Genomic DNA, 15,836 nt, shown 5'->3' with positions numbered 1-15,836 from the left:
CGGTCACCGTGCTCCGGGCGGAGCCGCGCTCGCCGCCGGTCCCCGCCGCGCCGAAAAACCTGCTGAGCACGAGCTGCCGCCCGACCCCGCCGCGATCCCGCCGCCCCCTCGGCACCATGGCCCGGCTGGGCCCGGCACCGCCTCCCGCCGGATGGGGCCGCTCCGCCCGCCCCCGTCCAGCCTGCCCGCCCCGGCGCTGCCGAGCTCGGCCCTCACGGCGCCGCCATGGCGCGCTCGCTCAACTCCATCGTGGCCGTGAGCCAGAACATGGGCATCGGAAAGGACGGGCGGCTGCCCTGGCCGCCCCTCAGGTACGGCCGCGCCGCCGCCGGTCGAGAGTGAGGGCGGGCGGACTACAGCTTCCGGCGTGCTCTGCGCCGCACGATTGCCGCCGGGCGCTGCGGGGCCGCGCGGGATGCACCGGGAGTTGTAGTCCTTGAGGGCGATGCTCGGCGAGGCGGGAAAGCGCGGCGATGGCGGGATGGCGAGGTTGGGGTTTCGGGTGGGTTCGCCTTCACGCCATGGCGTGGGTTGTCCCTCCTGCAACCGAGGACAAAGGTCCCGCCTCGGCCACGGCATCGGCCCAGGCTCTGTCTAGCCGCTCCTCCCCGGGCACCATCAGCACCCGCTTTATGTTTGGGGGTTTTTCTTTCTTTTTTTTTTTCTTTTTTTTTTAGTTAGAGAAATTGCCAAAAAATATTAGAAATTAGAGACCTCATTCTTAAACCACATTGTAACGCTCTTCGTGTTTTCTCGCCAGGAGTGAGTACAAGTACTTCCAGAGAATGACTACCACGTCTCATGTGGAAGGTAATGTGGAGCTGTGTGTAGTGTCAGGCACGGAAAACTGGGGATTTTACATTTCCCTGCATTACTAGCCTTATTTCTGCACACAGCCTGTCCTCCCAAGCCTCCCCTGTACTTCATCCCTTGGGAAATCGTTCGGGTCAGATGAAGACATGAGATGATTCAGATGTTTTGGGGATGCAGGTGATCTGTTAATGAAAAGGATTCCCAAGTCCTGTTTCCCTAAAAGAGTAGAAAACTTCACCTGAAGTTTACCTAAAACATCTTTCCCTGAAACTCCATGTTAAAAATTGAAAGGTTTTCACATACTGATTAACTAGCAGAGATGGTTTGTTTTTTTCAGGCTGTTTTAGCTTATCTAACTTGTTTGCTGTAGCTCAGCCTTGGTCATTTATTCCAAACCTCTGACCCTTCTGATGTAATTTTGCTTGGTTTTCTGAGTGCTGAGCCATCCCCATATGCCAGAATACCGTAACCCTGCTGATAATACACAGCAGCTATACTGCAAACATTTCCCAACGTGGTCACTTCTTCCTGTGTTGGTTTTTTTTTTCATGCTCCTGTTAAAACTCCTGGTCAGCCTAATATGTTCCCTTGTTCTGATTAGCTGACCTATTCCATTTTCTGACTTAAAGGTCTGTTCCGTAATCCACAAGGAATTTTTCAACAGTCTTAAGGAAGGATTTTATTTGTGTTTTGGAGACCTCATTCATCCCATTGCAACTTTTAAAAAAATGAAGAACACAATTTTAAGTCTTTTTAGATGTCTGCAAGTTGAATCTTACCTGGCACAAATAACCTGTGATCAAAAAAAAAATGTTTAAAATATAATTAAAAAGAAAAATTTTGCTCCATCCTGCCTGCAGATCTTTTGATAAGTTGTGACCTTAGATGTTAGGTAGGTAAGTTGCTTCATGACCAGGGTTCTTAATGGATTATGCTGCCATAAATCTTTACAGCAGGGGTGTCACCATTGACTCTCTTGACTCTCAGCCTCTGTGTTTATTTTTCTGACAACTCCATTTCCTCATAAAGAGAAATCTTTCTCTTCTTAGGACTGTGTATATAAGAGGTAATCTTATAAAAAAAGGTGTGTATATGAGGTTATGAATGCTTGGGTTTGGTCAGAAATTATAGGTGAATTTTTAGAATATGATTGAATACCTGATACCCTTCAGCTTTAGATTTAATTTTGCTGGTTCTTCTAGAAAATATTATGAGTTTATATGAGACTGCATTGGTGTCAGCTGACTGACAGTGCTTTGAGGCCACGAACATGTGACTGATTAGTGAACTGGGGCCTAAGCTTGTGCTTTTGTTAACTGCTGAAGTGGAGTTTAGAAGGGGAAGTCCAGCATTGTCACTAAACAGTAAACTTAAGGAAATGTTTCCTCTCATACTCAGGTAAACAGAATGCACTGATAATGGGTAAAAAAACCTGGTTCTCCATTCCTGAGAAGAACCGTCCTCTAAAAGACAGAATTAATATTGTGCTCAGCAGGGAGCTCAAGTAAGTATGATGAATAATAGGCCTGTAAAACAAATAAAAATTCTGCATCTAAAAATACCTGTAGCAAATCAACATACAGTAATTCCAAATGTATCATTTCTGGTATTTGGTTAGAAAGAATTTCTGCTCTTTGTCCTGAGTGTTATAACTACGTTACCTTTAATTTTTTTTTAATTAATTTACAAGTAATTGTCGTTACTTTGCATTGTAAGTACAACTTCTAGCTCTACTCACAAACCATTTGACAATTGTCCATAGTTTTTCTGACTCGTGTTCAACTGCATTTCTCTAGTTCCTGCTTAGATTGGTGGCTCTTAATCCTTTTTTTGAAGCTTATTTTTATTAGGATTTGTGGATGAACTGCCCTTTTTCAGAGCTCTCATCTTGAATGCATCACCCACAGTTACCCAAATATTATTAAACAAAAGTGTCCACTTAGAGTGGTTTATTGTTTTGGAGGATGTTGGTGGGTTTGCAGCTGATCATGTGGGTGGGCAGTTGAATAGAGGCTTTTCAACTATTTTTATTGAATGAAATATTAATGTTTTGGAATTCAGGTAAAAATGTCTATATTATCTGTAATTTATTTTATTTATGTATATATAAATTCCTCTGTTATGCTTTTTCAAAAACGCGTTATAAAATTTCAGATCTATAATTTATAATACCCCTTAAGTTACAGTGAAGCTGAAATCTGATAAACGTGCAGTCAGATGAGAATTCTAACATAGATTGGCAATAACAGGCATTTCAAAACAATTACATTTAGTTGTTTGTGAATTCAGACAAACACATTGTGTCTCTAGATTGTATTGATGATCACAATGAATTGCCTTCTAATCATTTAGTGATAAAACTTTGCTTTTTTCTAGGGAAACCCCAAAAGGAGCACATTATCTTTCCAAAAGTCTGGATGATGCTTTAGCTCTTTTGGATTCACCAGAGCTAAAAAGTAAAGTAGACATGGTTTGGATCGTCGGAGGCACTTCAGTTTACAAGGTACATTCAGCCTACTCCTGAGTTACTCGTTCTCTCTGGTGGGATGAGAATGGCTCAAGTCCCTATTAATTCTGCATTAGGAAGTGCAAACTGCAGTGATTCTAACAGAGCAAGTCTTGGAAAGTGAAATTTCAGCTCTCGAGTTTAAAATGCCTGTCCAAGTAACCAAATGTTGGTCTTGCCAGTGGGCCACTGCCATACAGCTGTTGTGCTTTGAGAGCTTTATTTTAAATATCTACATTGCTCGTTTTTTCAGCCAAAACCACGATTGCTATATTTATTTTACTGAGGGTGCTGACTGACTCTGGAAAGGATATGAAAAAAAAAGAAAAATGGTCCAGCATTTTTAGCCAGAGTATGACCTTTTTTACATGTATACAGGTGAGAAAATAGGGTTTAGAGAGAGCTGCCAGGTGATGGTGTCAGCAATAAGAGGAGATAATCATATGACGAGAGGTTGCACTCACTCTGCTTTCCCATCCAACAGCCAGATGTCCCTACTGCTCCCAGTCTCTGGATTAGTAATTGAATTGTTAAGAACTGTAAAGCAATTATTTTTTTAATAGTGAAGGAAACAGTTCTATTGTCCTTTACTGTCCACTTGTTGTTTGGCACTGGGACTTCAGATGTATGATGACAGTGCTGTCAAGCTCCTAGTAGCAAATGGGGGCTGATACTATGCCTTGTATGGGGCAGGAAAATACATTTTCTGGTATTTCTTGCCTTTGCAGTTTGTGCCTTTCACAAACCTCTTCTCTGTGTCTTTGGAATGCATCTTTTACAGTAAAAAAAGTGAAGTATTTAGATATTGCTAAAGCTGTGAGAAAGATGAAGTGCATGTGTAAATACCCTGTAAAACACTGTTGTTTCTTTACTCCCTTTTTTTAGTTTCTGTTTTATAATCACTTCGGAGTGTGGTGAAGTACACATCATGTATTTGATATTGCAAATGCGTTCAGTCTATAATCAGGTATTATCCTGTAGATGTAATCTGTCCTTCACTCTCAGTCTGCTTCCCAGCAGGGAATTTGTGGAGACAGCTTTTCTTCACAGTGGGCACAGCTGCCCAGCAAGAGCCTCTGGCAGTAGTTCTGCAGGATGCAGGTGTGAGCAGAACCATTTACCCCTTTCCTGCAACAGCCACAGGCTCATCTAGTGCTGTAGAGAGTGATTGTTTTTGCTTCTCCTTCCAGGAGCACCTGTCTTGTAGACTTATATTTTAACTATTTTTCCAGTGTCTGGCTGATATTTGGTAGAGAATAATGTAATTTTTTAGACTCTTAATCACCAATACTTAGATTATAAATTGGAAGCTTTGACCAAGAGTAACTTGGAACATACTGTTTGTGCTGATTAGTGTAAGGGAATATGTCTTAGGGTAATAGGAGACCTGGTTACCCTGGACATGGAGAAGCATTGAGAGAACTGAGGATGTTCAGCCTGGAGAAGAGAAGGCTCTGGGGAGACCTCAGAGCCCCTTCGAGTGCCTAAAGGGGCTCCAGGAGAGCTGGAGAGGGACTTTGGACAAGGGCCTGGAGGGATGGGACAAGGGAGAACGGCTTCCCACTGCCAGAGGGCAGGGTTAGATGGGATATTTGGAAGGAGTTGTTCCCTGTGAAGGTGGTGAGGCCCTGGCACAGGTTGTCCAGAGAAGCTGTGGCTGCCCTATCCCTGGAAGTGTTCAAGGCCAGACTGGACAGGGCTTGGAGCAACCTAAGAAAGTGGAAGGTGTCCCTGCCCGTGGCAGGGGGTGGAACTGGATGGGCTTTAAGGTCCCTTCCAACCCAAACTGGTCTTGAATTCTGAAATTTCGGCTGTTTTCCCCCTTGCAAACATCTGCTCAGGATATTTCAAAGGAAATATTAATTCATTAGAGAGAAATCTTAACTGTTTTATACAGATTCCCACATTCAAACTAGGCTTGTGATCTTAACTAGAAGAGTTTGATGGAAAACACACACCTCTACCAAAACTGCAGGTCATTTTTGTAGTGCCTGTATTAAAGATGCATAAAGGGTTTCACAAGAGTATTTCCATTATACTATGTACAAATGTGTGGGAAGTAAAATAACAATTGGTAATTGAAGTGAATAATTTTATTTGGTAGTTACAGGTATTTGAGTTTAAAGCATTATTTTGATCTTACTGCTTTGTGCGGCTCAAAGGTTTAAAACTGATTGTGTTTATTAGTATGAGCCTTGTCCATATAAAGGGCTACCCCATTTTGGTTATTGAAGCTGTTATAGGATTTTCTTACAGGAAAACGTGTCTATTCGTCATTTCTGCTGTCAAACAGAAGGATGTTCACATGAGATCTTCTTGCTGTCCTTTTAGTTCAAGGCAAGGACATGCAGTTGGTACAATCACTAGTTCCAAGGGGAAGGTGCCTCAAGGCTCCTCTGTTACAGCTCTCTGTCTGATCCTATGGGCGAGAAATATGCACAGCACCGGCCTAGTGTGTTCAGGATAGTTGTTCTGTGGATTGCTAACTCCTTAGTGCACAGACATCTTTGAGTTCGCTACGGAAGGGAACACACCCCTGGCACTTAACTTTGGGGTGGGCTGCTTTGGCAGCCTGTCAGGGGCTGATATGGATGTTGAAGGATGAGTAGGAACATGGGGGGATTCTTGGGGTCCTCACTGGGGATGCTCTGCCCTGGTTGGTCTGTGGTCCTTGGCACAATGAGCTTAGTCTGGTGACATCCCATTGAGTCTGGAGACATCCCACTGGGTCTGATGATGACATCCCACTGGTGTGGGATTCTGGGGAATGAGGAGTAGATGCAAAACATACTTGAATATGAGGGTGCACAACTGAGGACATCTGTCAAGAGCTACAGCAGCAGCAGCCGCCATTGCCAGACAAGAGTGTGGCTTATTGCCTCGTGGAGCCTTTTAACACAGCTCCCAACCTTAGCGCCTTCTGATCAGTTTGGCTTGGGGAGGTCCCCCGTGGCCAGGGCTGTTGTCCCCCAGCTCCCAGGAGCAATCCTGCCAGCCTTGTTTCTGTAGATGGTGTGAGCAGGGAACGTGAACATGATCTTCCAGGCCTTTGCTGTCTTTGGTTTCCCACACCCTTAGTGTGGGTCATTCAGGACATCTGAGCACCTGCCTCACCTGAAACAGTGCATCCCCTCTGTGCCTCGTGCTCAGCCCAGACACCTTCACACTGGAACACCAGCCTGACCTGACCTCACCCAGGGAGTTGTGCCAGGTCAGCACCCACCCAACTGCAGGGTGAGGGCAGTACTGATGCCTCCACCTGTACTCACAGCACAGGTTTACAAGCTTAATTTCTTTGGATCTTAGTATGGTGACAGACTCTGTGGATCCTCTGCACTGCTTGGGATCTCCTGAGTTCCAGAAGGAGCTGAGGTTGCTGTTGGTTGTGTGCGTGTGGAAGGAGGAGCGGAACAGCCCAGCAGTGGTCAGTAGGTTACAGCAATTACAAAGCTGTTCTGTGTAATGACAGGCACTTCATGATTTTGTGCAAGCTCTTCATGTTTGAGGGCTGTCTGTTGACCTGTGAGTGCTTCTTGTGTGCTGGAAGTGGCTCACTCATAGGTTCTGGCTCTGGAGTCCCTGGTAGCTGTTAGAGCTTGTCAGACATATCCCTGGAGCACATTTCCTGGCTTGGTTTCATCCCCAAGAAATTTAGTTCATGAATGTCAAAACTGTTCCCAAGTACAACTCGGGCTTGATGAGTGGGAGCAATCAGAAGATTCAGTAACAGTTGGACTCAATGGTCTTGGAGGTCTTTTCCAACCTCTGTGATTCTACAGTTTTGTGATTTCAAATCTTCTTCTGAGTTCAGACACTGATGCTCTCTGTGTGGAGGTATTGTCTCCTGATTGAGAGGTTGTCATGGTTTGAGAGCCCCAAAATCTAATTCCCTAGTCCAAACCCCCTCCCACATCTCAACCCAGTGTGAGATGGTTTCCAGACACTACATGAGACTCAGAATGGGGGAAAGGGAATACATTACAATGACTGTACAAAATAAATACTACAATACATTATATACAGTCTTAATTATCTCTACCATGACATAAGTATTTACAATGGATCAAATCTCTTCTCCCCTCCAAATAAAAGTCCAGGAGGGAAGAAGGAAAGATCCTTTCCCACTCTCAGAGCAGCAATGTCTCTAGGGCAGCAGTCTCTATGTTTCGCTCTTCTTCTCATGCAGCAGCTGTAGCTGGATCTCTGTCAGTACTCACGAGGGGGTATCCAAGCCCCTCGGCCACTCGTCTTCAAGCGAGGGTCTTCTCTTCCGTGGGCTGCGTTTCCCAGGACAAGGGTGCTATCACCATATCATATCACAAAGCGCAGGGGTCTTCCTGATGGTCCTTTTCAAATTCCCCTTTGCAGAGCTCTGCGCTCTGTCTCAAGGTGGGGCGGGGGGGGGGCAGGTCACCCTCTCCGCATTCCTTCTGAGCTTTACAGCTCTTTTCTGCAGTGCTGCTGCACTTTTAGGACTTCCATTCAGTAGGAGTCCATTCTTTCCACTTAAGAAAGGTCACAAAAGGAGTTGGGGGTTTTTTTGATTTAGTTCTTACCCGAAAAACTCTGTCTGTAGAGCTAGTTCTGCTCTCTCTCTGCTGCTGCCACTGTTCCAAGTTCCTGCAGCCCCCTTGCCGGGGGCTGGGGTGGGCCCAGAGGCCCCAAGGGGCTCCGAGCCCCTTCCTTGTGGCTTTCACAACATGAACTACTTCTTCTACAACCAACAACAACTACCTTCTCTTCTGTTCTGCTTGTGATATGTTTATATTTTGCAGAAGCGCTCATTGAGTAAAACCTCAAAACCTCAAGGGTCACCACCCCCTGGGGTTTTACCATTTTATAACTTTGGGGGGAAAACTGTTTCCCCCCACCACAGAGGTTCAGGTCTTGGCTTTGACTCTGAAAAACAGTGCTCAGGGACATCCTAAGGGAGTCATCGAATCACAGAGTGGTTTAGGTTGGAAGGGACTTTAAACACCGTCTTATTCCAAACCTTCTACCGTGAGCAGGGACACTTTCCATTAGACCAGGTTGCTCAGAGACTGCTCAGTTATATCAGTTTCTTTTAACTATATTTAAACTGTGTAGTTTAGACTGATTAGAAACAACACTCAGGCTTTACTAGGCTGTTCCTAGGAATAAGATCTATGAGTCTAGCACATTGCCACATATTAAATACAGTCCTCTTAAAAGAAAGCATAAACAACACACACAGGTGTTGATTTACTTATGTTGGTATGGTCTTATGATATGGTGTTTGTAGAATGAGTACATCAACATTCCATCAGCTCAGCACTATTCATCTTCTACCTTCTCTTCAGTCCTGAGAAAAGGAATGTATGGAATGGGCTGGACAGGGCAAGAGTGAATTGAATGTCACTGAGGAACTACTTTAATCCCCGTGGAAATGACAGAGTTGTGATAAAGCTCCTTTGCCATCCTTCCAGGTCCATGGCAGTAGTTGGCAGAGGTAGTGTCAGAGTCCGGTCGTTGCCAAACAGGCTCATGTATAGGCTCCACACGTATAAGACTTCCTGTTTGATCCAAAATTTGCTTATCTGAAGATACTGTGAAAGAACATGGAGGACCAGGTACTCCCAAAGGAGCTGGAACCCAGGGGCAGTAACTGGGATGACAGGGGACACATCAGCTAGGGCTGGAGGTGGTGAGAAAGGTCCATGGGGCAGAATCAGGCCCCATGGAGGTTACCAGAGTCAGGCACAGCCCTGGAGTGACCAGACAGGGCCATGGGCACAGGCCAAGGTCAGGTCAGAATGTCAGCCTATATGTGATTCAACTGCTTATTTAAATCCCAATATAGGGAAAATTGTGAAATGGAAAGTGGAGTCACCTTACAGTGTGTTTCTCCTTGCCCGCTGCACTCTCTCTGCCATGACACTGGGCATTCCCACCTGCTAAGGAGAAACATATGGGTTATAACCACCTCAAGTCCCTTGCTTTTTCCCAAGTTCTTCTCTGTTTGTTGTTTACTATTCGTGGGCCACCTCCACACAGACTCCAGAGCTAGTCTGGTAACTGAGGAAGCATTTGCACTTCTTTTATTAATGAGCGGATGGTTACACAGCTGGTTGGTTCACTCATCTAATGAAACCATTTACCTGGAACAGAGGTCACCATCTGGTCCCTTTGGACTAAATTCAGTTCTCTTTGCAACATCTGTGATCAGTGTGCTCTTCCCTGGCCTGTCCTGGTGGTAGAGAGTTCTTGCTGAAGCTGACTTCCCAGAGCTGGATAGGACATCAGTTTATTCTTCTACTACAGAATAGAAGTATCTCCGTTTGCAAAAAACAGTATGTTTTTATTTGTGGAGCAGATTATTATTTTTCTCTCATTTCGCAGGTGTATGTTTCTCTTCTTACCTGCCACACTTACTTAAACAAATAAAAATACTGATATTTATGTAGAAGCTGGACCAATACCAGTTCAGGGCTGTTGGATGCTGGTGTGTTGTGAGTTACCCCTTCCATTTTTACCTGTTGTCTAGTAATCAGGCAGCTTTTCTAGAAATTAACCTCTCAGCAGAGGCAACAATTACTTTTATTGTATTCCATTTGCTATGGCTTGGTTCCTGTTCTTGCTGAAGTAGTACCTAATAGCCTGCTGCATGGTGAGTCACCTTCCACAAAGAGCATTGCTCATTGCCAGTTTAAGGGAAAGGGAGGAATGGCTGCAAGCTTTTCAAAAATATATTGTAACCACCATCACCAGTGTAGCTTTTAATAGGTTAGTTTAATGCCACAAGGTATGGGGAGAGGTGTCTTTCCAACCTTATCTGGAGACAAAATATCTCAAACTTTTGACTCCTGAAGTTTTTAGTGACAAACTCACCTAACAAGTGTCATTTTAAACTTTTTCGTCCGAGAAGCTTGGAAACGTTGTTAAAAACTTTCAATGCATTTTATCACTTTTCCACAATCCAGAGATCGAACTTTGAAGTTCTACTGATAGGCAGTTTGATCTCTGGAATTGCAAACTAGTGCAGACTAAAAATACACTGCAGATCCTTAGTGTTGATATTAATTAAACATCAGAACAAACGACCTTGAGGTGAGGGCATCTCCCACCACCTTCCTGTTTCTCAGAGAGGTGTGATTCAGAAATTGCTTGTTGCAACTAGGCCACACTGTTCCTTTCTCCTCACAGGGCTATTCAGTTTTTTTTTTCTTGATTTCTATCGGATAACCCAAACTCAGAGTAGGTATTACTGCCACTTACCAGGTGGAACAGACACAAGGTGAAATTAGCCCTTTAGAAAGTGCTCTTGAGCAGAGTCTAAAAGAGGAGATTTAGAGTGTAATTTTTTCCCTGCTTTGCTAAAATCCTGTGGTGCATAAAATAGTGACTGAGTTTCTATTGTTTTTAAAGGCAGCAATGGAGAAACCAATTCATCAGCGATTGTTTGTGACAAGAATCTTGAAGGAATTTGAAAGTGACACATTTTTTCCAGAAATTAACTATAAAGACTACAGACTTCTCACAGAGTAAGTATCAAATTGCCTATGAGGCTTGTCTTCAGATTAACCTAGTTTGAATGTGCAAGGGTCCTATTAAGACCATTTTTGGTTTGAGTTAGAGATGATTTTTTCCCCAGTATCATACTTTGCTTACAAGCTGGAGTTGCACCATGCTCTGCACAGAGGTTTTTGGAACTCACTGTGTTCTTCAGCCTTCCCATAATCTTTGCAATAAAGAATTGCACGTGTCAGTTTGCTTCAAAAAAAGAGTACCTTTCTTACTGTTTCTGTATTTAGAATTACTCAAATATTTACTAAGCTTTGTAACTCTCTGTGTGTTGTGAGTAAAAAATATTTGGCCTCTGAAAGTCTTTGATAAATAGCCAAAGACAAATGAAATGGTTTTCAGTAGGGAGAGTTGAGCTTTATAGATCTCTAAGATTATTCCTTTTCTCTTGACAAAATTACTTATTCCTAACAAACGTGGTAGGGAAAGGCATCAAACCATGAGTTTGTGCCATTCACTGTGGTTTCTTCTATATTATCGTTGTCGTATCCAGTCATGCTTTTATGTCCTCTCCAGCAAGACTACATCCAATAGGCAGTAAGGAGGCAGCAAAAATTGGACACCTGCCTCAAGAGCCAGGAACAACAGGACCTGTTCCTCCTCCTTCTATAGTTTTGGCTCCCAGCTGGTTACAGACCAGCAGTGGAAGAAACCTGAAGTGTGGAGAGTGAAGGTCTCTTCAGAGGACCCAGGAGTGGATTAGCACAGCACTGAGGGAGCTAGGGAAGAGGGATGCAGGAGAGGCAAACAAGGTGATGGGTGAGGAGGATGAGTCACCACCTCCAACTCCAACATATTCTGAGCTGCTCTGCATTCACTTCCGTGTCCTGAGGCCTGACCCAAAGCTCCCTCTCTCCCTCATGGCTGTTCCTCGGGTGTACGTTGGTTTTGGCCAGTGAACTGAAATCAAAGTTTGGCCTTGCAACATGAATTTATAAAGTATGAGGCAATCTCCTCACTAAAGTGGAAACCTGACACCATCACACCTAGCAAATAAAATTTAAAATGTACTTCTCCCTCAGAGTCAATATTACTCATACAAAATCCTTGTTCTGTCACAGAGAGATGAAAAGGTTTTTGAAAGTGTCTGTTAATAAAAACTGCTTTAGAAAATCTGGTATATAGAGGAACTCTTTCTGTGGTAGCAGTCAGCTGCTTTAAGAATCTGTTGCAGACTTTTAAGAAACCTTGTCCTTAACATTTCTTCTAAACCATCTGAGGAAAAGCAAAGCAAAAAAAAACCCCAAAGTGTTCTGGCAGACATTTTGAATAACCTGTTGGAGACTTTAATAAAAATGTTGGGAATTTTTTGATTAAGCCAAAAATGGGGGGATTGTTTTGCACCAGAGTATGCTTTCTTGATATAAAAGATGTGTGTACACGTTGCAGATAGTATTAATATGATTCTTAAGAACAGTTTTTATGTAGTATACCTGTTCTAAGCACAGTATTTTCATTTCCTTTTCCAAACAACTCGCTTTTCTAGTTGATTGGATAAATTACAGGTGAATCATCATGACATTTTTATCTACTTTTTGGCTTTTGCTTTTTCCTCTCCTCTCTCCCCAGGTACCCAGGTGTCCCTGCTGATATCCAGGAAGAGAATGGGATCCAGTACAAATTTGAAGTATACGAAAAAGCTGTTGTGGCAAAGTAAATGAGGCATTCTGTACTTCTGTGTAAGGGGAGGCATTTTAGATCCTGAAGTCTTACTGAGTGTAAATATACATTAAATTTTTGAGAGCAAATCGTGCCAGATAGTACAACAGCTTGGTAGTGAATGATTCCAAAAAACACACCCTACACTCTACACCCTGCACTGGAAATAAAAGGGTGGTCTGCAGCATGAAGAGGTAGGTCTGAGCAATTCCATAACAAAGGTAGCATGAGACCTTGCATTGATCTGACAATCCATGGCAGTATCTCTGACACTTCCCTAATGAAAGGCATTAGACTGTGTCAGAGCATTTCTACTGAAACCAAGGGTTTGAGTAGCTCGTGGTTCAAAATGTCCAGTCAATCCTCCCTAGTTTGACTGGGGTGTTGTGTAGCTTTATAGCAGTCTTTGAAGTTTGTTGGTGTAGAGGGAAAGATAACCAAGCCCAACAAGAGAAAGGGAGCCTGGAAGTCTCAGGCAGCTGTTGAGGGATGCACTGATCCTTCTTACCACTCCAGTGTGGGTCCCCACAGGGTCCCCAGTTCTGCCACCAAACCTGCTGCAGTGTGGGCTCCTCTCTCCATGGGGCCACAGGTCCTGCCAGGAGCCTGCTCCAGCAGGGCTTCCCACGGGATCAGAACTTCCTTCAGGAATCCCCTGCTCTGATGTGGGGTCCTTCAGGGCTGCAGGAGGGTCACAGCACCCCCATGGGCCCCCAGGGGCTATAGGGGCACAGCTGCCTCACCACAGGCTGCAGGGTAACCTCCGCTCTGACTCCTGGAGCAGCTCCTGTCCCTCCTGCTGCACCGACCTGGGGCTCTGCAGGGCTGCTCTTCTCTCACATTCTCACTCCTCTTGTGATTGCTGTTGTTCCCTACAGGCTTTTCCCTACCTTCTTAACTTGCCCCAGAGGTGCTACCCCCATGGCTGATGGGCTCAGCCTTGGCCAGCCGCAGGGCTGCCTCGGAGCTGGTTGTACATGGGGGAAGCTTCCAGCAGCTCCTCACAGAAGCCACCCCTGCAGCCCCCTGGGACCAAAACCTGGCCACACAAACCCAGTATAGTCTGATAAAGAGGTTTTAATGTGTTGCTCACTTCACACCTGTGAGGAGGCTTTGCTCCTCTCATAAAAAGTTGCTGTGCCTCTGACCGCCACCACCTCACAGTGTAAGAACATACACATTGATTCCTTAAACAGTCTGTGTTCCTACATCCTTGCCAATTGTTACCAGTAAAGATGCAGTTAATTTGTCACTGTGTTTTTGAATGGTCTATCTGACAAATACAGATTATAAGCAGATAGTCTAGTCCAGTTTCATCTTCATTAAATACAGCCAGTGTAATAATTTGTGCTGCTGTTCCTTTAGAATATCAGCTATGAGCACCCCCTGAATTTTTCACAGCAATTTATAACACTTAGCTGATAAAAAAAGATAATTTTTGCAGCATCTGTTCTGGGTTGTCTCAGTTTTCTCTGTTTCCTTTGAAACTGTGAGTACTTACCATCATTGATCTTCTTGTTCCATGTGTGCTGATATTACATCGATCGATAAAAGCAAGTTTATGCTTGCATAATGCAGGAAGAAGTCTCCTGAGTTTTAAATTGACAGCACATTGTTGAAGGGGAGGAAAGAGACTGTTACCAGGGAGATGTCATGGGGGTTTTTTTTAAATATAAGTCACAGTGACCCTGGCAAGAGAATAACTTCCTGAAAGCATTTAAAACATACCAGTTATAAGTCAGTGTTGAAAGCTCTGCATAAACACTCTGCAAAGTATTGTGTTTAGGAAAACTGACATTTATTAGAAATGGAAGAAAAGACTTCATACAATGTTGGATTACACTGTGATGCAGAGACCAACATCCATTAGAAAATTTCTGCCTAAGCATACATTGCAGGAGATACGATTCATTTTCTAGAGTGATTTTGATTGCAAAGAACTTAACCTGGATGCAAAAACAAGCCTGCTGAGAACATAAGTGGTTACTCTTGACTGTTTTCTGAACTGACTTAGTCCTCTCCACACTTAACTATGTTCCTTTGTCAAATTCGACAACAAATTAAGTTAATTTGTGGTTCGTGGAAATGCAGACTTTTGAGTTTCCTACTTCAGTGTGTCTCTCTGCCAAAGAGATGCATTTCTGTTTGGTTTGGTTTTTAGTAGAAGCACTACATTTGGACAGCACTTTTTGTACCACAGCTTTTCAATACACAAATCCCAGCTGAAAAGTAGGAAAATGCATTTGACTACAGTGAAGTTTGGTCCAAAATAAGTGTGTTCACCCCACTGACAGACACTGCAAGGTGAGATGCTGATGTTTCAAGATGGACAGAGGCAGAAAGGTGTGAGTCTGTGTGCTCAGGAAGCACATACATTTTGCTTGCTGTCAGGGATTTATTTCCTGAGGATGGTTACCTGGCACCTGCTACCTCCCCATTTATATTTCCCAAGAGAAAAATGAATATTTTATATTATGGCTTGAGGCAAAAAAAATATCCTTGGTTCCAAATACAACTTCACCATGTTTTGTTTATCTCTGTACTTCATTGATGAATGATTCCTTGAAAAGCCATAGATTCTCATTATGTCTAGTACAGGGGGAAATGTCATGTTTTTCCCCAGTTCCATGTAGCTAAGTGCAATGAATAGCATCATGAGTGACAGTATAATTACGAATCACCAAGAAAAGTCTAGTACAGGTATAATTTAATCCCCTTCATTCATGCTTTCTCGGGAGCAAACTGTTCTAAACAGATTAAAATTTTAATTTTCAAGAATAATATTAGTTTTAACAAGATAGCTAAAACCAGAGGGTCTTTATAAAAGGTGAAAAACAAACCACAAATGTTTTTATTGCTTATCTGTTACTCATTATCTCTTATCTGACAGTGGGTAGTGATTTCCATTTGGCAGTAGAAAGCTGATGTTTTCAGTAGCTTTACAGCCACAGTGTATTCAGGGTCAGAACTGGGAACATTCCAACAACAAATCTCTACAATGGACAGCAATCCGTAGAAAAGAAAGGTACACTCTGAAAAATAAGTTTCCTAATTTAGCAAACAGAATACTGTTAGTATCTATGCAGAAGACTAGGGGAAAAACAGGAAGGGGAAAATTACAATGATTATCTTATTCAGGTTATCTGAGGAGAGCACCAGGAGCACTTGACATGAGATCTTAATGGGGAACAGACAGTCATGTTGTCTTCATCAGACTATGGCTAATTTCCTGAAGACTTAAACCTAAACCCAAACTAATCCTGAGTAATTTAAAAGTTAGGCTAAGAGAAGGAGACAGGAGCATAGAGAGGCAGCA

General features: G+C 43.5%; 1 protein-coding gene across 2 annotated transcripts; it reads left to right on the top strand.

Annotated features, from left to right (window-relative positions):
• The first annotated feature begins 165 nt into the window (after positions 1-165).
• Positions 166-15,034, top strand: DHFR (dihydrofolate reductase). 2 transcript variants are annotated; one of them, XM_017806323.1, is made up of 6 exons: positions 166-311; positions 761-810; positions 2,212-2,317; positions 3,190-3,316; positions 10,706-10,821; positions 12,431-15,028. In XM_017806323.1, exons 1-6 carry the CDS (start codon positions 226-228, stop codon positions 12,516-12,518), a joined length of 573 nt encoding a protein of 190 aa, XP_017661812.1. In that variant the 5' UTR covers positions 166-225; the 3' UTR covers positions 12,519-15,028. The 2 variants fall into 2 exon arrangements, with proteins under 2 accessions (XP_017661812.1, XP_017661813.1); XM_017806324.1 differs by lacking the exon at positions 166-311 and adding an exon at positions 426-502 and having other exon boundaries at positions 12,431-15,034.
• The last annotated feature ends 802 nt before the right edge of the window (positions 15,035-15,836 follow it).

This window comes from Lepidothrix coronata, unplaced genomic scaffold, assembly GCF_001604755.1.
Source record: "Lepidothrix coronata isolate B3197 unplaced genomic scaffold, Lepidothrix_coronata-1.0 Scaffold14, whole genome shotgun sequence".
NCBI classification, from domain to species: Eukaryota; Metazoa; Chordata; class Aves; order Passeriformes; family Pipridae; genus Lepidothrix; species Lepidothrix coronata.
This window is presented reverse-complemented; position numbering and strand designations above follow the sequence as displayed.

Coding starts and splice junctions, on each gene's coding strand:
- DHFR (XM_017806323.1), top strand. CDS start 226: ATGGCGCGCTCGCTCAACTCCATCGTGGCCGTGAGCCAGAACATGGGC. Junction 312..760: donor CTGCCCTGGCCGCCCCTCAG/GTACGGCCGCGC, acceptor TTTTCTCGCCAG/GAGTGAGTACAAGTACTTCC. Junction 811..2,211: donor TACCACGTCTCATGTGGAAG/GTAATGTGGAGC, acceptor TCTCATACTCAG/GTAAACAGAATGCACTGATA.